We start from the raw sequence: 22,877 nt of genomic DNA, 5'->3' as shown, positions 1-22,877 counted from the left end.
TCCCATTCAGTGGTTTGAGAGCATGTTCGTAAACAGAGCGACATACGTTTCTCACCTATCAGTGATGGCCGAGTTCTGTGCTCCTGCATGAAAATATATTTCACCCTTTGAAGCCTTCATTTCTGAATTGGCTTTGTGATTATGCCATGCAACTCATGAGATTTGAGCATGTGCTAATACATGGCAGTGTATCAGAATCAAGGCCATGTTAGCTTCCTTCACTCTAACAGCATGTTCTTGGGGATGGGGGAGCAGGTAGAAGAAATGGAATCAAATGGGATTAGGGAACACAGTGATAATGACATGAAGTATGGGGAAAAGAAGCCACATAAAACCTTACACACCTCAAAGAGTCCTCCACTGAACTGTAGCCCTGATCTACTCAATATTGTAATATCACTGTAACAAACCACAATGAGCTCATCCTGTCCTGCTCTGTTCCAGCCAGAAGATAGAGCCTGATGTTTAGAGTCATGCAGTGTGAGGCTAAAGAAAAACAAAAGGGGAGGTCCGGTCTAACAGGCATCGTAGATTCCTTCCCCCGCATCCCACCTCTTGTTTCATTCAGTGTTGGACAGATGTTTCGGGAAAGGAGAAGAAAATGGAAATTTTCATTTTGTTGTGCCTTTGTGAACACACACACACACACAAACACAAAGACCCCTTTGAGAAACAGCTTCTATGTTTAAGTTAATTTTAGACATTAGTTCCTGAATAGGGACTGTGTGCCCTCATATAAGGGCATGGAAAAAAAAATCTGAAGAGGACACAAAAGACTTCATCATCCTTCACATTGAAATTCATGTTGTGTTTTCATTCCTTAGGACACTGCATTTTCATTAACCTTTTCACTACTTGATTGTAGTAAGTCACAACTAGAGTGGGCTCATTTGAATTAATGGGACTTTATCCAGGAGTTGACTCACCAAATCCCCATTGATCCAGCGGCCCTACTCTAGTTCAACACTGACCAACAGGACTTAAAATAAAAAATAATATAGTAGTCTTAGAACTGCAGAGCTGGAAGGGATCCTTCGGGTCACTGAGTACAGCCCCTGTCAAAACAGCACCACGGGGGGGTCGAACTGGCTCCACAGTCAAATACCTAAACCACTGAGCTATTCAGCAGTTTAGCCACTGTGTTGTTGTCATGTCAGTGGCTCATCTTGACATTAGAAACCAAAGGAATGAGAGAGGAAATGACATCTAACACTTTATTTAACACTACTCTTTTCAAGGGCAGCATTGCTACTGATGACAAACTTCAACTATCACATACCTGTTGTCACGAAGCTGACAACAGCACTGCACCCTTGCCTCTTAAACAGTCACAATAAACCTTGTACGCTGCATGAATGGGGATGACAGTGTCGTGCATTCTCTTCTCTGCTCGTGAAACCAGAGCAGCTAGCTTGGAAAGCTACCCTGGTTTCAATCTGTGCTTCACGTAAACAAGCCCCACTTATTACGCAAGGGATTTCTGGATCACAACCATAACATTCAAACCAAATAACACTTCTCCCTTGAGTTGCACAGATCCGAGCAGCACAGTTTTGGATATATGCTTCCCCCCCCCCAACAAATAAATAAGTATTTCAATATATAGTACTGTGCTGTTATTTGTCCCCAGGATGCGGCCTCTGAAAGGTAGGTCTCGGGCTTACCTGAGGCCCTATTGTTGCAAATGTGATGGCCGCTCATCTGATGACAGACGTGGGTCAGGGGAGGTGTGTGTGAATCAACTGTTTATGCTTTGCAGTTCCATTATTGGGGGCAGAAGAGCTGTCCACAGAATTTGAACTACATGGGGGGTCCGGCACCCCTAACCCCAGCGTTGTTGAAGGGAGCAGTGTAAATAAAATAGTACAGTGGCCTCCCGCTGTACTTCAAGCTTCTCGGGGAGCCTCACTTTCAAGGTCCTGATTAATACCACTGTAGTTTCTCTGAAACCAGCCGTGTCCCTGATTCTTCAAAGAGCGGCTCATGCCAGGATAATTAGCCTCTTGATTATTCTGAGTAACTGGAAGGGTCAACGGTGAGCTAGCATCACGAAGCATGTTTAATTCAATCAATTTAACCAACGAGGCCGTTTGAGCAAGGCATCCCGGCGCCATCAAATTCAGGCAACCGGCTCAAAAAATTCCTGTGCTGTGGCGTACATGAGCATTTGAGCTTAATTTCTAATTTAACATTCAGCTGGGGTATTCTGCTTAATTACTCGTGATACTTTTGCTTAGGAGCTCAAGGACTTGGGTGGGCAGGAGGGGAGGGGAGGAGAAGAGGTTTTTTTTCACATTGTGAGGCTGGAATTTTTTTAAAAAAAAAATACCATAAAAAGATATCCTTTGTATATATAAAGTGGTCTTTCATTTCCAGCTAGGACTATGTCCCTGAAAGTATTTTTTTTAAGCAATGAAGAGTATGCTTGTGCACAAGCACACTTACACTTACACACACACACACACACACACACACACACACACACACAGAGCCTTTTTCCTTCCCAGTGGCTTGAAGAGGGCTTTTTCTCACAACAGTAAAAGGATATACCTGCCTTTTTTCTCCCAGGTGGTCTCTCTACCTGGCCTGTTGACACAGAGTGGATTGAAGATGAAAGAGAACATAAGCGTTCTCTCATTCCATTCTCAACCTGACCTCTAGATCTTTTCTTACAACCCTACCTCCCAGTGGCTTTTCCTAAATTTGACAAGCCGGTGGTACATTTTTCTCGACACCAGGCTTGCTTATTTATTTGCTTAAAATGGTACCCTGCCCATCTGGCCTGCATGGGCTACTAAGCTTTTGACGATACAACAAAGAATAACAATGATAATGACATTGTTGTTGATGATGATGGCCATTATTAGGCACAGACCATAACCAGTGGTGCTATGAAAGCAATGAAAGCTACAGCAAATTGTCTCATTCGAGGAAATGCCCCGAATGACACAGTTTTATGTGCTACACAAAAAGCTCTTTGGGGTTATTTATTGCAGAGTAGGGCTGTCCTGGTGGCCAAGTGCATGAGGGCAAAGTTGAAGCATCGTATTGTCCCCATAAGGGATGTGGTGGAGCTGCGGGTTAAACCGCAGAAGCCTCTGTGCTGTAAGGTCTGAAGATCTCTAGCTGTAAGATCGAATCCACGTGACGGAGTGAGCTCCCATCGCTTTTCCCAGCTCCTGCCAACCTAGAAGTTTGAAAGCATGTAAATGCGAGTGGATAAACAGGAACCACCTCGGTGGGAAGGTAACAGCGTTCCGTGTCTAAGTCGCACTGGCCATCTGACCACGGAAAATTATCTTTGGACAAACGCTGGCTCTATGGCTTGGAAACGGGGATGAGCACCACATGGCCAACCAACATGTGCATTGATACTCCCTCCCACTCTGTGAGCTGCCATTTTCTATTTCCCATTGAACCTTGAAATGATGCGGAACTACCGCTGTTATGAAACATTCCTCTTGCTAGAGGTTTCAACCAGGGCTACCAGCTGAAAACCTTCCCTCTTTTCTATCCATTTTAAGTTGGCCATTCTGTCTGGTTGTATGTAAACTGCCTTTTAATACTACTTTATGACTGTGGCTTTTGTTCTTTTTTTTTACTGCATTTTACAGCTGGATGACCTTTCTATTATTTATTGTTTACTGCCATATCTTTTGATGAAGGATGTTTTAAAAACATCCTAGTAAAATGAATACATAAATAAAATGTGACACGACAGTTTGTCAATTGTTTCCACTGCTATGAGTCCTAGCCAGATAATGGAGATGTTATGTTGGTTTAGTTGAAGCTCCCGGAATCTTGCCACCACCCTGATTGCTGGACCTTCTGTACTGAAGACGTTCTTGAAGCCATGCGATATAATACAGCTTGCAAGATCTGATAAGATCTGTTAATGGTAAGATCTCTTGCAGGTCATTACATTACAGGGTCAATGTAAGTCAAAAGTGGCTTGATGGCATATAGCAATAAGAAAAGTAAGTTCCCTAAGGTCTTCTTCTAGCTTGTGGGCCAGAAGGGGCCCCACCAACAAGGGAAGGGCACACAGAAAACAATTAGCTGTGGGCCTCCTCAAATCAGGAATCATTTCTGATTGCATCATACACCACATATTCCAGAAGGGGCTTCCACACAGCTATGATCTGAAGACTTTTCTCTCTAAGTGCTTATAGCCCATACACCACCCTAGCTGACAGCACTTAGAGAGAAAAGTCTTCAGATCATAGCTGTGTGGAAGCTCCTTCTGGAATATGTGGTGTATATATATATAAGCCCATACACCACCTCATATATATATGAGGCTGAGATCAAACCAGAATGGCCAGATTTGTTTCCAGGAAGAAGGGGAGGCTAATTGGACTGATTTATTGAGTTCAAGTGAAGAAAAATGAGGTGGCAATGCTAGATGGTAAGGAACGATAGTCTGAAGAAATGGGCATTGTTGTATAAGAAATATATATATATATATATATTTAAAAAGCAAGTCCTCAGTTTCTACATACTTCTGAGACAAAATGAATGCTGTGACATGTTTCTCCCCAGTGTTGCTTATATTTTGTTTGTTCCTTGTCCCTCCAAAAAAACAGGTGAGGACAAACAGATAGAGTCCCCCCCCCCCCCCGTGCATGATGCAGCTTCCGAAAATGGCAGTAATTTTCAGTCCTCTCATAGTGTGTACAGACTCAAAGGCTAGGCTGTAGTCAGCAGATATTAATCCACCCAGCTGGATTCTGCACACCTGCACTTCTCCCTCCCCGCAGATTACACTTGTGCTGGAAAGATTTGACCAAAAAAAAATTTCATGGGAAGGATGCAGGTCTTGAGTCCAACCAAGTTCATAAAAAAGTTCTTGTGTACTTGGAAAGCTTGGAAACTCAAACTGGCACTCTGCTAGTGCAGGGAGTTAACATCTACCCAAGACGTAACACCTTGGTGCTCTCTTAATGCTGCTAACTGAGCATCTCGCTCTGTGTGTGAAAATAAAACTGAGATGGGGAAGTCTAAATATTTTCTTTTGAAATATTTGTATGCAATAGTTTTATATTTTCATTGTTTTGCTTCACTTAATTGTTGATTTCAATCCCCCCCTTTAGAACACCTGGATCCCCAACCAGGAGAGAGGGGTGGGATAAATGAATAAATGATGCATAAAAACTCAACATTTTGTTGCTATTGTTGTTGTAAGAGCAATAGTATATTCATAATAATGTTTATGGGTTTTATTGTATGGCATTTGTTTGTTTGATCCTTTTTACTATTTACCTACTTACCATTGTTAGCTTTAAATATTGTCTTTTAATGATGTAAACTATCTTGGATCCTTTGAATGAGAAAGGTGGGATAAAAATTAAATTAAATTAAATAACAAACAAATAAATAACTTCTGAAGTACACAGATTTCATCATTAGTAAAAACAGAAAAAGTGGACTTGTCCACGAAAGCTCACATTAAAATATAATAGTCTTTAAGGTTCCACCATGTTTTTGTCTTTTTTTATTTGCTCTTTTATTTTTAATTTTGTTTTTACCTACAATCGGTTGGTTTTTGATAAGAACTTAATTATCAAAAATCTTTATTTTCAGAGCAGAAAGAAGTCAAGATTTAAAGGGGGGGGGGACGGAAATGTGTGAGAAACCCATTTGTACAGATTTTTCCCTTCAAGTCCAGAACTTTGAGTGGTGAAGTTGGTGAAGTCTAGCTTTGCATTTCTATGTATTCAACCATGTCTACAATGCTGGTTTCAGATCGCCCTCTTTTTTTTTAACTGAAAGGCTCTTCAGGACCTGTACTGACAGCACTCAGAGAGAAAAGTCTTGAGATCATAGCTATGTGAAAGCTCCTTCGGGAATATGTGGCGTATGATGCAATCAGAGAGATGACACACTCCTATCACACTGCACTGCGCACTGTTCCAGTCTACTGTCTCTGAAGGCTTTAACTAAAATTCTACAGCCCTGAACATTTAGCAAACAATTCAGTTATTTCAGGGGCAGGACCTTACCAAAAACTGACGTGAAGTGCAGCTTGCTGAAAAGTCATAACAAAGAAGAACCTTGAATTATAATTTTATGCTCCGTCATGTGGGAAGAAACCCCAGTAAACTCAATAAACCCCATTAAACTTAGTGGGGCTTCCTTCTATTGCTAAACTCATGCGATAGCTCTTTTCAAATACTTGAAATGTAGTCGTACAGAAGAAGGGCAGGATCTCCTGTTGATCATCCCAGAGTGCAGCACATATAATAATGGGATCAAGTGACAGAAAGCAAGATTTAGGCTGAATAGCAGGAAAAGAGCCTCTTAACTGTTAGAGCAGTACAACAATGGAAGCAATGACCTCAAGAGGTGGTGAGAGCTTCAACGTGGGAGGCATTAAAGAGAAAAACTGAACAACCCTCTGTCAGATCTGCTTTGATTTGGATTCCTGCCTTGGGCAAGGGGTTGGACTCAATGGCCTTAAAGGCCCCTTCCAACTCAACCATTCTGTGATTCTCTGATTCGCTGCCTTGGAAAACTGTTGACATAGCAGCAGCTTCTAGGGAATTATTTTGCCCCAGTACTTTGGGTGTGTGTGTGATGAGGTTCCCAGCTTGAAGACTGTATCCCACCCCCACCCATGCAGTTTTGAGCAGACCTGTAAGGACAGCATTTTGTCCGCTGAAAATTGATTGTGTAGCGGCTGCCGTTGCAAAAGCTTAAATCAACAAAAATTGATTCAAAAAAAGAGATATCACTCTCTCGCTCTCTCTGGTAATTTCAGTCTGTAATTCAGTAGAATAGTATCCATGCCTGTGTAACAAGCTTATGTCTGGGGGCAAGATTGATTGATTCTATATATTTCATAATATGAGTTGCTTTATAGGTGATAATGATGCTGTTATAGTGTCCTAATTAAGCAAACAAACCACCATGTACTTTGAAAGATGGAATTGCATATGGTTTTATTAAAATGAATGAACAGCTGCACCATTTCCTCCCTGTAGAAGTACAACTTAATTGATAAGCAATTTCTCGTGTGTCTAAAATCTGCTGTCAGATCCCAATTTCGCTTTTCCTCCTTTGAAGGGGAAAAAAGGAATAAAGGTAAAAATGATTTAAAAAGAAAGAAAAAGAAAGAAAGCATGCTCCGATATACCACTCTAGGGAGGCAAGTATAACGGATACAGTGTTTCAGTCACTTTAAATTAATAACCTTGCTGCAATCTAAATCCCGCGTCTTCAGGGCTATTAAGCAAAAGCAAAGGGCTGGGACTTCCCGTGAACCCAGTGGCCAAACTCTCCAGCAGGAGAAAAGAGGCCATGTAGAGCGGCTACTAGCCATTTGGGCCCAAGTGGCCTCCTCTCTAGCCACTCTGAGGCAAGGGTACACATCTCCGCCAAAGAAAGAAGATTTTTGCTTCTTAAAACAAAAAAAGAGAATCAGGCTGGGAGGAGCTGTCATTCTTTTCCTACTTACTGGTAGATTCACTTATGCCTTTCAGCGCCCTTTCGATTTTGGCACCCTGGGGCAAAGCCCCCACAAAAGTTAGAGTCTTCGTGACCCGCACAGAGATGGCAAATCACCCATTCTGGTGGAAGTGAGAGACCACAACTGAGTGATTATCCTTTAGCTTCAAACCTCTCTCTCTCTCTCTCTCTCTCTCTCTCTCTCTCTCTCTCTCTCTCTCTCTCTCTCTTTCTCTCACTCACTCACTCACTCACTCACACACACACACACACACACACACACACACACACACACACACACACACACACACACACACACACACACACACACACACACACACACACACAGATCTGCCATAAGCAGCCAAGTTGCATGTCTTTAACTTGTAGAATGTTGAATTTTTGGCCTCTAGCCATGCAAGCAGAGGTGCATGGACTTGCAGAGCGGAATTAGCTTCAAGTCTCCCTAGAGCACCCCTTATTGTCTCATCCACTGGCACTTACAGTCACTCCATAACTCAGTTCTTGAGACATCGGTGAGAGTAGTAAGAAAACAAAAATTTACTCACAATTGAATAGATAAAAAATAGCACACTGTACAACAATGACTGCTTTCAACAACAGGCCTCAACAGATTCATAGCTTGCTTCCAGCAGATTTCTGCAGACGTCTGCAGAACTCCAACAGCTTAAACGCTCCCTTGCCGGAAGCAAAGGGGGGAAACCTTGAATGGATGGATCTATGAACGACCTTCAGGATTGCCATGCCCGCTCAAAGGAGAAGCCAAGAAGGCAGTCCTGTCAATGAGACTGCCATTTTATTTATGGAACAACGGCCTGCCACGAGCATTTAATGTGCATTTCTGAAGCATGGTTGACAGCAGGCGGGCTGCAAGGAATAAAAAACTCATAAGCAGGCCTAGAATATTTCCTCTGAATCATGTCACCACAGGGAAAAGGCAGCGGTGAAATTCCAGGGCTCGTATGTCTTCATTCACAGTCTCTATGGGGCAAGATTTGTTGCTGTATAGGAAGCGGTTTTACACGCCTTCCATTAAGCCATTGTACGCCCTGGTGAATTCTCGCAGCATTCCCTATCACGAATGTTGTTTTGCAAGAGAGTTCCCAGAACGTGGAGAAGACTTAAAGCTCCTGTCAGTCTTCCTAGCCTTGGGGATGTTTTCTTTCTCTTTCTACTACTGTTTCTAAAAATATTGGAAAAAGCTCAGCACCAGCATGCCTGTCTTCCCACCAAGAATTCCCTACAGACGCTCGGGTAGTCTTTAAATTGCGTACACTCTCTGGTGTAACGTCTGCTCAGCCAGCTGTCTAGTGCCAACTTAGAAAACTAAATGAGCTTGCAGTTTTCCCAAATATTATGTGGCATCACTTTGCAAAGTTTCGTGTTATCACTTTCTCTTTGCCCTGGTCCCTTGGAACCACTGCAGTCAGGATTTCTCAGCTCTCTGTCTGAAGCCGTGGCAGTTTTCCCACCCCACCCCCTGTTTTCTACCTACATTAAATTGAAGAGGCTGGAAAAGTTAGTTTTTTTGGACTAAAAGTCCCAAGTTGTTCATGGAGATTCTGGGAGTTCAAAATGCAAAAAGCGAATTTTGCTAACTGTGACCCACACTGGTATTTCCTTTGCCTATTGGCCAAGTTCCCCCCACACACTGTTTTTTTTTAAAGGAAGCAATGTATGATGTAGCTCTTGGTTTCTCCACTACACATCCATTGTAATAAACAAGCAGTGTAGAAAGTATGCTCAAAGCTGCATGCTCAAAGGTGGGAAGGACCAGGGCAATATTAATACTCGATGTCGCCCCCTGCAGCCCAAAGTAGAGTAGTAGCCTTTGAAAATTGGAAGTTCATTGGGCAAGAATCAAGACTAAGCTTCTGGATCTTGTGCTCCAATTGAATATTTCCCCTTGTGTTTGTGTACAGCAGTGGTTCCCAATCATGGGTAACCTGTATGTCCTGGGACCTCAGCTCCCAGAAGGCTTCACCACCAGCTATGCTGGCTGGGGTTTCTGGGAATTGCAGTCCTAGAACATCTGGGTTACCCATGATTGGGAACCACTGGTCTACAGGAAGAGAGAGAGAGAGAGAAAAAATCATGCTGGGATCTCCCCAGTGTAAAGCTGAACTTAAACTCCCTTATGTAGGGCCAACACTCCCCTCAGGCTCTGCCTGCCTGTGGATGATAGGAATTGTAGTCCCACTCATCTGGAAAGGCGGAAAGGCTCAGTGAACACATTCAAGAGTGCAGGACAGAAAAACACTCTTTTGCCTTGTGATGAGTCCTTATCTACGCAGCTAATGAATCTGGATGACATACTTATTTGTTGTCTGTTTCCCGCTTCAGAAGCAAAGCGCTTTCTAGGAACTACATTTGCTTGTTTAAGTGGCATACTGTGTTCTTTGGCATTAATCAATTGCGAAGTGTTTTATCCTCACAACACAGAGTGGTTCCAGCTGGGACTCTTAAAAAATGTCACCAGTGGAGGCCTGGGCAAATACAACTTTCAGAAATGTGCTTCCCAAGGGAATATAAGATTCCGACGGGGGACCTCTGGGACACAGAAAAACTCTAGGTGAACATTTACTTTTGATGGAAACACTGCCAACTTATTGTTTGCGGCTGCAGTTTTAATCACAGACCTAAGAGCATGTTATTCCAAGAGACTGTCGTATACTAAAAGAATCAGAGCCCACCCCCCGCGTGCACACATGCACACAAAGATGGAGACTGTTTCTTGTCATGGGCCATCAAGTTACCTGGACTCATGGCAACCCCATGAATGAGCCATCTCCAACATGTCCTCTCCTCAACAGCCCTGCTCAGCTCTTGCAAACTCAAGCCTGTGGCTTTGTTTAGGGATTCAACCCATCTCGTATTTGGTCTTCCTCTTTTCCTGCTGCCTTCAAACTTGCCCAGCATTATTGTCTTTTCTGACATCTCATGACGTGCCTAAAATAGGACAGCTTCAGCCTCAACGCTTTTGCCTCTAGTGGCTTTATTTATTTATTTATTTATTTATTTATTTATTTATTTATTTATTTATTTATTTATTTATTTATTTATTTGTTTGTTTGTTTGTTTGTTTGTTTGTTTGTTTATTTATTTATTTATTTATTTATTTATTTATTTATTTATTTATTTATTTATTTATTTATTTCGTTTATACCCCGCCTATCTAGTCAATTGTGACCACTCTAGGCGGCTTACAACATACACTTAAAAAATAAACATATAACAAACCACATCACAAAAAATAATTTACATAAATTAAAAGATAGAATAAAATTTTTTCCCAAAGATGGTGAGAAACAGGATATATTATAACAGAAAAAAAGAATAATTAGGTATTAGGTGGAAAGAGGGAAGGCCTGCCTGAACATCCATGCCTGATCTTGCACCTACTTGTTTGTCTTTCTGGCAGCCCAGAGAATCCACAAAACTCCCACGCAGTACCATATTTCAGTTTTTTCCCCTGTCAGCTTTCTTTACTGTCCAACTTTCAGACCCATACATGGTGAGTGGAAACACAAGAGTGTGAATGATCTTGGACTCCAGTGACACTTACACTTGGTCTTTTCTAATTCCTTCATTGCTGCCCTTCCTAGACAGTAACTCCCATCATTCCACACTACAGGTTAAAGTGGAGTCCCAGAAACATCTGGAGGACCACAAGAGCTTTACTGAGCTACCATACGCCATTGTGTTTGACCGGAAGCTCCACATTCAAACATAATCAACCACTGGGTGCCGGTTTTGACGCAGCAACAGCAAGGAACACTGTTCTGTGTCTCCTGAGGACGTCTGATTGGCTACTGTAAGGAACAGGATGATGGATTATGTAGTTCTTTGGTATGCTCTAGCAGGACTGTTCTAATGTTGCATAATAGCTCAGACTTTACAGAAGATTTTTTGCAGTAAATAAGAACATGCACTGGGCAACTCTGATTTATCATGGCTCTCGATACCAAACCACAATGAGGTCCATTGTCTCTTTCCCCTTGGCCACGAGGAGGCCCCAAATTCTTACCTGAGGTTCACCTGTGGCCTGTATTGCTGAGACACCCTTCTGCAGCCCTTATCAGGTGCCTGAGAGGAAGGCTGACCAGCTGACTTAGAAGGCAGAGAAAGTGTTCAATGAGAACGTCACGCGGGGCCAATTTTCCCCAGAGCATTTTGAGGCTTATGTATTCGTGACTTCAATTATTATTTAAAGCAGAAAAACGTGAGAAGGTCAAAAGTGCTAAGTGAGGAAAACATTCCCTGGCAATAAAAATCTCCCTCCAGCTGTGATATATAATATTCATTCAATTAGTCAGAAACTGAGATTTGTGGTTGCCTAAAAGAAAAACCGACAATAACAGGAGTGACAACAACAACAGCCCAGTTAGCAGCAATGCAATTTAAGGTGACGGCGACAATCATCTATACACTGAGCCAGCAGGAGGTCCCACTGAACTCAGTGGGATTTAATTCTGGGTAGAAAAATATATGACTAGACAAGAAAGTGCTTTTTTTTTTTTGGTCCATGTCCCCTTTTGCCCTCTAGTAATTAATTGTCTTTTCTTTTAAGGGCAGAGGGAAGAGCCAAGCTATTTTGTGCACTCATCCTTTATACAAAACATCCCATAATTCTCAGGAATGTGCAAATTCTTATGGTGAGGTGAACCTGAGAGAGGTTCAAAATGCAACTTTGATGGAGACCATTGAATTGAAGGGAAGTCCCTCTAGATTTATCCAGGTCTTAGAAACCATTTACAGTACTAATGTGTACAGGAGATCTCTCTCGCTTTGCCCCACCCCCACCCCCATCCCTGGTTGTGTTACTCTTGCCGGTCCTTCTAGGTTACTCTCACAGGTCCTTAGGAAGGGCACCGTCCTGAAGAAGGAAATCTAAGCCACCATGTAGAACCTGTTTGTGAGTTGAGATCCTGGTTTTCCAGAGTCCCGCCTCATTCCACTGTCTCCATAAAAGTAGCCCAGCTGCATCTCTAGAGAGCCACCCATTTCACCTCACCTCATGGGCTGAGTCCTCCCAAAAGCCTGTCCCTCTTCAGCCCCATCACTCTCCCCATTGCAAGAGGGTGTCAGAAGGCAGGGATGTTGGCAAGTCTTTGGGCCTGATTCCAAGTCCCAAGTCCCAAGTCTCTATTACAAACAAGCTTCCTATCCCCCCTCCCCAAAAAGGGAAGATACGTTGGGTTCCAAGTCGCAAGTCAAGTCATTAAAAGAAAAAAACCCACTCTGAGTCGCATTGCTGATGCAACTGTTAATAACAGAAAGACACATTATTAAGCTCATTCCCAGATTGAGGAGGAATAACTTCAGGGTTTGAAATGGGAAGGGACATGGTGGCGCTGTGGGCTGAACCGCAGAAGCCTGTGCTGCAGGGTCAGAAGACCAGCAGTCATAAGATCAAATCCACACGACGGAGTGAGCGCCCGTCACTTGTCCCAGCTCCCACCAACCTAGCGGTTCGAAAGCATGCAAATGCAAGTAGATAAATAGGGACCACTTCGGTGGGAAGGTAACAGCGTTCCGTGTCTAAGTCGCACTGGCGATGTGACCACGGAAGATTGTCTTCGGACAAAACACTGGCTCTATGGCTTGGAAACGGGGATGAGCACCGCCCCCTAGAGTCGGACACGACTGGACAAAAATTGTCAAGGGGAACCTTTACCTTTACCTTTACCTTGAAATGGGAAATCACCAGTTTGTACCTGGTGAGCAGGGATGGTTCTTCTTCCTTGGTTGTATAAATTGAACAATGCCATATGTGGGAAGGCAGGTATTAATATAAACAAGAAACGTGCAAAAGTGGGATTCAAACCAGAGAAAGCAATCAAGTTGTTCCTTGGAGCAAATTTGGGGCGATGACACTGGCCATCAGAAGAAAAGATCAAAGGTATCTCTGGGCCAGGAAGGCAGGAGGTTGTAATTTATTTTATGGGTGAGGCCAGGTGCAGGTAGCAAGAGTGACTGCAGGCAGCCTTGGTAATGGGACTAAATTGCATATTTTGGAAGGATTATGAAAAAGTAAAGGCACTGCCGGGAGGCAGTGGAAGACAGGAGGGCCTGGCGTGCTCTGCTCCATGGGGTCACGAAGAATCGGACACGACTTAATGAGTAAACAACAACAACAAAGGCACACAGCATTTGGGGGGATTCAGAGCATCTTAACCTCTATTATTCTGAGGTACAAGATCTTTCTGACAGGTGTAAAGGTGTAAAGGTGAGAACAGGAGAACCAAAAGGTTTTCAGCAAGGATTTATAAACCTTTGCTCACGTCATCCTCCTAAGTGACAACCAAGAACACCACCAGCACAACACAGGCACATCAGAAATGTTCTCCCTGCCAGGTGTGATTAGGAGAGTTTTTATGCATTGCCTTCCACATTCTGGGATGCTTTTTGTGAAAAAAAATTGTAGTGGGTTCCCCCCCCCCCAGCCCTGCATTTTGTGTAAAGGTTGTCTGTTTTGTGAAAAGCTTCTAGTGTATTTTGTGTGAAATACTATTCTGCAAAATATGTTTTTCATACTTCTTTATTTTGTGAATGCCTCTGATGATGACTAACAAAGGCGAGTGACTGACTTTTGCCTTCCTATCTAGGAACAACAACAACAACAACAACAACAACAACAACAACAACAACAACAACAACAACAACAACAACAACAACAACAACAACAACATCTTTCATCAGTTGAAAGGGATAAAACAACATTTGGTTTTACAAATGTGAAAATCTTTATTGAGACCGACAGAAAATATGTCACCCTCTTTAACCAAGGAGAAAAGTGTTGTGGTTTCACATTCCTCTCGAGGTATTGTGGAATTTGAATCCACAGTTGTCTGCCCCTGATGTAAAGAGAGTGCTCCAAACAAATCCTTGTTGCATAGAAAACCAGACACTGCTGTTATTAATTACAGCAGTTGATGGTATTTTTAACACAGGCCTGCGGATGAGGCTGTTCTCACTTCTGTCTCAGTGGCATATGGACTGGGGTTCGCAGCTAAAGCACACGCAACGAGAGCTAAATATTAAGTGGCTGTCAAGACAGTAAGTTCAGGTTAGGGCTACCCTTCAAGCAAACAGGCATCTGGCTGGTGGTGTAAAACAAGGTAAGAGAGCAAGCAAAAAGTGGAACAAACATAACTCCAGAAAAGTCATTTGGCCTGAGCTATTTCTCCCAGTAGGAACTCCTGTTGCCAAGAAGCAAGCTGTTGTTGTTGTTGTTGCTGCTGCTGTTGTTGTTGTTGTTGTGGTGGTGCTCTGTGTTGTAAGGTTTCCTCCCACTTATGTGACAACCCTACGGATGTCTGGTCTCCGCAAGGTTCTCTCCTCAACTGCCCTGCTCAGCTCTTGTAAACTAAAATGATTGTCTTTCCCTCTTGTGTCTACAAACAACAACATCACCTTGCAAGCCGTTCGGTCCCCACCCCCACCCCCAACTATATTTGGTCTTACAAATGTGAAAACTCTCCTTGAGACTGACAGAAAAGAAGCCGCAGTCTTGTAACCCATGAGAAAAAATGTTGTGGCTTCATCTTCCTCTGTTAGCCTCTTTTGTATATTAGGAAAAAACCCTCCCAGAATCAATATGGATGAAGACTTTGCTGAGCCTTCTCCACATCTCAACCTGTCCGTGTTCTTTGTCCAATCTGCGGGTGTCATGTATGGGCTGGGGATGAAGGTCCTGTCACAGATCGGCCAGAGGTTGGAGGATGACTGGGGTCTCATTCTGTCCCTCATGCCTTGCATAAAGCGACAGGACTGCCAGCTGAGTTGTGGATCAGCACTAGTGATGGGACAGAGGCTTTCATCCCAGCTGAGGGCACCAGGCCATGTTCAGGAAATGAGGACAGAGCTGGATATGGCGTGCACGCACGTGTGTGTGTGTTTGTGTGTGCACGTGCGTGCGCACGCACACCCACACCCACACCCTCTATCCAGGAAATATGAGAGACTGCTGTCTCTCTTGCATTTGCTGCCTGAACCACTGCAACATTCTGCTCAACAACACCTACTAGCCTCGTTCTCTCTCTGTGCACCTACCTGTTCACGAAGAGGTTCTAATAAGAGCCTCGGAAAACTGTGATGTCCTTCTCACTCCCTCTCTTTGAGATCAGAGGGGGAGATAAATGCTGCTTGAAGCTTCCTGGCTTTTTTTGTTTTTGTTTTAGGCCTTACACGGGAGGAAAAGCCTGCAGAGGTTTGTCAGCTTTGCAGTGGGCTTAGAGAGAAAGATACGACCAGCTGGAACAGGAGCTGCTTTTATGAGACTGACCTTCCAAGCCACACCAAAGGTCTGGTCAAGTCACAGATTCACATGGAGGTTCACATCCCGAGTGCTGAAAACAGCTGATAACTGCTCATAAAAAAAAAAACCCAGCAAAAAAGACAGAGGCCGGAGCAATGGACTGGAACCCGGGTCAACTACCCGGACTCTGCAGAATGTAAATGGGTGTGTGTGTGTGTGTGTGTGTGTGTGTGTGTGTGTGTGTGTGTGTGTGTGTGTGTGTGTGTGTGTGTGTGTGTGTGTGTGTGTGTGTGTGTGTGTGTGTGTGTGTGTGTGTGTGTGTGTGTTGTTAAAAAGATTATACAAATAATGTTTCAGGGTCTAGAAAAGTCCAGATGAAATGCACAAGTATGATCCATCACACTGCCATGCTTCTTGTCTTTTATATTTTATGCGTTTAATTGTAATTTATTCTATTTGTTTTTACTGCACTTTATGATTTATGCCCCAATTATTATTATTATTTTGTGTGTGTGTGTGTGTGTGTGTATTATTTTGTTATTCTGCTGTTTGTTTATCTGTTGTGAACCGCCCATGGGCGGTATATAAATCAAATAAATAATAATTATTATAATAACAAGTAAGCATCAGATAGGGAAGGGAGACTCCAAAGAGTTCCTTAAGCGGCATTACCAATTTCACAGCATTTGACCCATTTTCTGCCACAGTATCCTTGTGTTTTTATAAGGATTGGCAGCTTTCTGCTTGTAAAAGCAGGCACTGTGTGCGATTGTGAGGCCCAGCCCGACACATTCGCTTGGAGATTACAGAGACGGCGGCATAGATTTGTGACCTCGGCAGAAGCGTGGAACAACAGAGTCACACCTGACCCTCATGAACCTGAGATAAAGGTAAAGGATGGTGCTGCTGTCTATCCAGGTCTAATTATGTGATAAGTGAAAGGAGGCTTAAGCAAATGACCCCTCCCTCTTCCCCCCTCCCCGCCACTGCTGTTACTGCAGTAAAGGTGTACTTGAACAAGGATACTGGGTAAGCAGATATCTAAAGAAACCAAATTAATATGCAGACTGTGTACATCTGGAAAAGTAAAAGAGAGGAAATAAGCCCTCTTCGGTTCCCATTGTTAACATTCATTTTCTCTCTTCTTTTGAAGAGAATCTATCGGCACTCAATTTTCTTATTTTAAAATGACTAGCAATCCTGCCGTTTCTCTTCTGGGGGAATTCCTCCCCCCCCCCCAACATCTGTTACTGTCATTCTTTTGATTAGATATTGTTTAGAAGTTTAAGATTTTTCTGAAAATGAATATGGTTTGAGATCCGAGGTAGAGCCAGAGGCCTAAATCCAGTCGGTAGTTTTAACCAAAGGAGACCAGCTGAATAAAATTTAGAATGACAAGTGTTGCTGGAGTGGATGATGGACTAGAGCTCAGGAGACCTGGATTCAAATCCTTGCTTGACTATGCAAACTCACGGGGTGTGTGTGTGTGTGTGGCGAGGATAAACAATGTTGGGGGTTCTACAACCCTGCAGGCTGCTCTTAGTAGCTTTGGCCAGGAGGGACCATTCTGGGCTGTCAATCTAACCAACACTAACCAATTGTTTCATTCCTGTATCGGAATTCAAAGAGAGCCCCACCTCTCTCTGCTCAGTGCCTTTTCCCTCTCTTTAATCTGTTGAAGTTTGCTGCTGAAAAACAGTCATCTTTGTTAATTTGCTGTTTGATTTTTTTAATTGTTAAGTAATGACACCTTTTATTCCTTCTTCTACTAAAGTCTCAGAGTGAGTTATTGAGACTGTAAGTGCCAGTTGATGAGAAAAAGGGGTGGACTATTCTAGGGAACTCGAAGCTAATCTGCTCTGTGAATCCTTGCACTTCTGAAGCACGGCTAGAGGACTTTAACCAAAAATCAAAACTTTGCAACAAACCATCTTCCTTGTATTAAAAAAAAACATACCAACCCTCTCTTGCTTCTCACATGTATTTGCCTGGCTGCTATCCAGAACATAATTTCATTAACTTCTCTGTTTTCCTTGCTGACAGTTTAAAAAGTGGCCTAGCTTAGATCTGATCCAGCCACTCCCCCATATGTTCTGGCCGCTGGAAAGTTCGGCTGCTTTCATACAAATCATCACATTAATGTTGGTTGCAAATTAGAAACACCAGCCCCACCATGGCTCATGCACATAATGGCAAGCTGTAATTTGTCATTATGACTCGATGAAGCTTTTGAGTGCATCAGAGTCTGGTGAGAGCGACGGATGGGTAATCAGGACGAGTGATTAAAAACTGAGAAAACAATCAGATATAATTTTACTCAACACTGAAGTTGATTGTTAAATCAGCAGCTTCCCAAAGAATATGGCTATTGATCATGACCTGTTCACTTGCAAGTCAAACTATCTGGCAAATTAGAAAGTCCATAAAATCTTTAGATAATATTATCTAACTAAATAGTTGTGGGTTATAATTAAGCTGGGGGTTAGGGACTAGACCTTTAATACCCATTTTAAATAATATAAATTTCACTCAGTATTCAGAATTCTCCCACCCCCCACCAACCCGAATTAAAATGCATGCATTCTTAATTTGCAGAGAGAGAAAAATGTTAATCTCCACTTGGATGCTGTTTTCCATATGGCAGCTGTTCATTAATAGCTGTCAATTTGACTAATAGACATTTTGTAAGTGAAGCTAAATGGACATGTCGTAAATGAATCCTGGCTAGACCACATGTTGCCTCCATAGTTATGGCCCAGAATTATGGATGAATGGAAATAAATTAATTACTGGACCGTATAAATGTATTTGTCACTTACGGCTGAGTGAACCATTTTTAACCGTGCATGGGAGTAGTAAATAAGTGCAAAGGGGAAGCAGGAGTGACATTTATAATGATGGAGCTTGTTTGGAGTAGACCAATTCAAAGGTAGATTTAGGAACAGCAAAAACTGCCTTATCCTCCATGAGTCATTACATGAGACTTGTATAAATCAGAGCAGTATCACCTTCTTTCTAGGGCAGTGGTTCCCAAGCTTGGGGAATTCAGGTAATTTTGGACTTCAACTCCCATAAACCCCTGCCAGCGCAGGGAGTTGCAGTCAAAGAAACATCTGGGTTACCCAAGGTAGGGAACTACCTTTCTAGGGTGTCTGGCAATTTCCCCACCTAAGCTTGAACGTTTTGATTAGAGATTTCATTCATTCATTCATTCATTCATTCATTCATTCATTCATTCATTGAATCATAGAAATGTGAAGTTGGAAGGGGCCTACAAGGCCATCGTCCAACCCCCTGCTCAATGCAGGGATACCATCAAAGCTTATCTGCCAGGTGCTTATCTAAGTTTCTCTTGAATGCCTCCAGGGTTGGAGTGCTCACCAAATCCTGAGGTAACTGTTTCCGCTGTCTTACTGCTTTAACAGTTAGGAAGTTTTTCCTGATATTCAACCGAAATCTGGCTTCCTTTAACTTGAGCCCATTGTTGTGTGTCCTCCACTCTCGAAGATCAGACCAAGGGCAGGCAGGCTCTTATGACCTGCTGTCAAACCACTGCCAAATGATGTGTGTGTGTGTGTGTGGGGGGGTAACAGACACAGAGTATGATGAATATTTTCATAACTTAATGGTGAAATTGAGTTCCCAATGTGTAAATTCTGGTCCAGGTAGCTGCTCTTGACCACACAAGAGAATGAAAAAGACAGGGGTGTTTCTGAGCAGATCTAAAGGGTGATGAAACGGAACCCTGAAACCTAGGGTGAGCATTTGATAGCCTCCCATTCCCTGACGTTTGAGGCCCAAAGACCTAGAGAATGGACTTCAAAACTTGAATCTCGGGGGGGCAGTGCATGAGGCCTGGCAACCTTCAGTCCACCCTGCTCAGTCGCCCCCCCCCCCCAAAAAAATGTCCTTTCCCAGGGCTGCAAGATGTGGACTGGGAGATTTTTATATCCGGGTACGCAGCTGCAAACTTGCTAAAATTCTAAGATCGTATTTCACAGCAACTGTAATTACAACCTAGAAGGTTATGCCTGTGTTTCTTTAGTTAATGAGTCTAATTTTCTTTTAAGGGCTGGTTTTAGTCTTTCATTCTTTTCTTGAGTCCTCCCACTCCAACTGGAAAGAGTGGCCACACCTGGAGGCAAATTCAATTAATGGTCGACGGAACATACATTTACTCTCATAATTTACTTTTCTTTTTTCCTAATTAATTCATTGATTACTACAGCCACCGCCTGCACTAATTTGCACAGTGTATTAAGCACTGGCTACTTGCAACACTAGTTCTTCTAGAAGCAACGGAGACTTTTTCACATGCACATTGAGATCCAGATGCAAATCACCTCACATCTGGTTCTAGAGAGCTAAAGAGATTTTAAATTGCCATTCCTGGAAAAATGCATCTAGGGGCCACATAGCAATTGCCTTCTGAGCTGGAGAATCTTTCTGGGGATAATGGGAGAGGTACTCCAACATATTTGGAAGCTACTAAAGGAAACTTGATATTTCCAGAGAGTGGCCCCTTGTTTTGCTGCAGAGGTTAGACACACAATGGTCTCTCTCTCTCTCTCACACACACACACACACACGTACACACACGTACACATATTTTGAATTATGAAGAAATTCCAGCCCCATATAAAAATATTCCTTTTCCCACCACCCTTTATAAACAAAGATTGACTATTCAGAGACGGAAAGAGAGACTAAATTTTGAGGTTCTGATATTGGCAAGTCATTAGGGTGTTGTCAAAACGAGAGCAGCTCTCCAAGGAAGAAAAAAGTATGCTGATTTCCTGTCAAAATATAATGATTTCCATCAAGTTTCATACTGTAGCTTTTGACTCAGAAGAAAATAAACTCCAAGTGAAAAACAAGGGGGGAAAATGAATAGAGACTCATGTGAAATAACACTGATCACCTCAAGGAATCTGGAAATCTGGCATGTTATTTCATCAACAAATGCATGAGGATCCCTCCCCCCCCCCCACATCCTCCCCTTCACTAAAAGCCATGTCAATAATAGCATTTGTTTGCCTCCATTAATGCTTTTCATAAGTCTTGTTTATATCTAACCAACTCAAGTCAATGGCTGAAATCCAGCGATAAGTCATAACCAGAGGAGGCTCATTGAATCAGGGGGATTCAGTGAGTCAACATCTTTGTAAGTTCCATTGATTCAATGGGCCTACTTCAGCTGTGGCTTACTACCCGATTTCAGGAATTGAGACTTTATAATGAGAAAGGCACCTTTCTTGATAGACTGTAATGATTTTCGCTGGATATACTTATAAGTTATGTGGAGCAAACATATATATATATTCAGAAGACCAGGAACCGTTTTTTAAAAGAGAGTTTGCTGTGTGTCCTTGGTAAAATGAGATAAGCCTCTAAATTTTAGCTTCACCCATTTTTTCACCTGAGCTTAAGATTATTTAAGCCTGATCTTGAATGGTTTCTTACAAGGGCTCTACAAGATGTCCTATGTATTTCCATGTGTATTCTCTAGCATAAACAAGGATTGTGTACACATTATTCCGCATGTATGAATTTTGGCCAATAATTCTCTAACAAAATAAGAAAATCAAGATCAGAATAAAGAAAATGTTCCCAGAGACATCATACCAAAAACCAATCAATAAAACAGACAGACAGACGGTGAAGCAAACTGTATGGGAAGCTTATCTATGCCTTAAGGAAGTGAGTCGAGAAGAGAGAAAAATCTCTACTGAGAAAGTGCTAAAACTTAGGTACAGGTAGGTGGTAGACACACACACACACACACAGAGGGAGAGACCTCTTTCTGTCACTCCTGATCTATTACTAGTCAAACCCATATATATTATACATCTACAGCTAGCAAATACAAGTCGAGTTAGATATTTATTTACAGTTTGAATTATTAAAATTCTCTATTCATGTTTTCATAGGACCATAGTCATCAGTGTGGGAAATCTGTGGGTTACTTAGAAAAAGGGGTAATTTTAAAAATGTTAAGCATTGATCCACACCTCACCTTCTTTAAAGAACACCCACGTGATGGATTTCAGGATCATATCTGACACCACCTGGTCATGTTGCCTTTTGGAATAAATATTTACCTCTTTCTTGGTGAATTCTGGGGCATGATCATTTTTATCGTCGACAATGATTGTTGCTGTCGCTGTGCCCGTTAATCCAACATCCAGGCCGGCCATGTCCTTTGCTTCTATGATTAGTTCATACTTTGGGCTTTCCATGGTCTGCAGAGATAGAAAAAGAACAGGTGTCCAGTGAGCAATTAAACCAACTCAGTTGCAAACATCAAAGTGGTTTTAGAAAGATCAGTTGCTACCTGAGAGGCGCCTCAGATGGATTAATGGGATTTGTTTCCACTGAAGCAATAAAATAAAATAAAATAAAAAATAAAGCTAAAATGGCAATAATTCTCCTTAGAAAATCATAAGGAAGATGGAAGAGTGAGCACAGGAATTTGTGGTGAGAGGCTGCACAGTAGTTGTTAAAAAGGTAAAGGTAAAGGTTCTCCTTGACATTTAGTCCAGTCGTGTCTGACTCTAGGGCATGGTGCTCATCCCCATCTCCAACCCGTAGAGCCAGCGTTGATCTGTAGACAGTTTCCGTGGTCACATGGCTGGTGCAACAACACAGAATGCCGTTACTTTCCCACCAAAGCGGTCCCTATTTATTTACTCGCTTTCAAACTGCTAGGTTGGCAAGGAGCTGGGACAAAGTGACGAGAGCTCACTCCGTCGCATGGACTCGATCTTACGACTGCTGGCCTTCTGACCTTGCAGCACAGAGGCTTCTGCAGTTTAAGCAACAGCACCACCATGTCCATTACAGTAGCTGTTAAGTGTCGTCAAATCACATCCAACTCATGACAACCCTATGAATGAGCAATCTGCAAAAAAAATATATATCTTCAACAGCCCAGCTCAGCTCTGGCAAACTTGAACCTATGGCTTCCTTTAGTCAGTCAATCCATCTTGCATTCGGTCTTCTTCTTTCCCTAGTAATAGTAGCATAATTCCCATGCAGAGTATGAACTACTAAAACATTTATTGTGTAAATTAAAACAATATATACTTTCAGACCAGGAGGGGAGTGACTCTCTCTTGCCTCTTGGCAATGTATTCTAAGCAGAATTTTG

The 22,877-nt window shown here is 42.5% G+C and overlaps 1 protein-coding gene across 3 annotated transcripts in view; it reads right to left on the bottom strand.

The window, feature by feature from the left end:
* The window catches only part of CDH13 (cadherin 13), a 692,714-nt gene that overhangs the window by 69,257 nt on the left and 600,580 nt on the right, over nucleotides 1-22,877 (bottom strand). For all 3 annotated transcript variants that reach the window (XM_072980590.2, XM_078380491.1, XM_020801938.3), the window contains one exon: nucleotides 21,829-21,969. In XM_072980590.2, coding sequence (XP_072836691.2) covers nucleotides 21,829-21,969 — 141 coding nt within the window. The remainder of the gene's footprint in view (nucleotides 1-21,828; nucleotides 21,970-22,877) is intronic.

Source organism: Pogona vitticeps, chromosome 10, assembly GCF_051106095.1.
Source record: "Pogona vitticeps strain Pit_001003342236 chromosome 10, PviZW2.1, whole genome shotgun sequence".
Taxonomy (NCBI): Eukaryota; Metazoa; Chordata; class Lepidosauria; order Squamata; family Agamidae; genus Pogona; species Pogona vitticeps.
The sequence above is the reverse complement of the archived record's forward strand: the minus strand, read 5'-3'. Positions and strand labels throughout refer to the sequence as shown.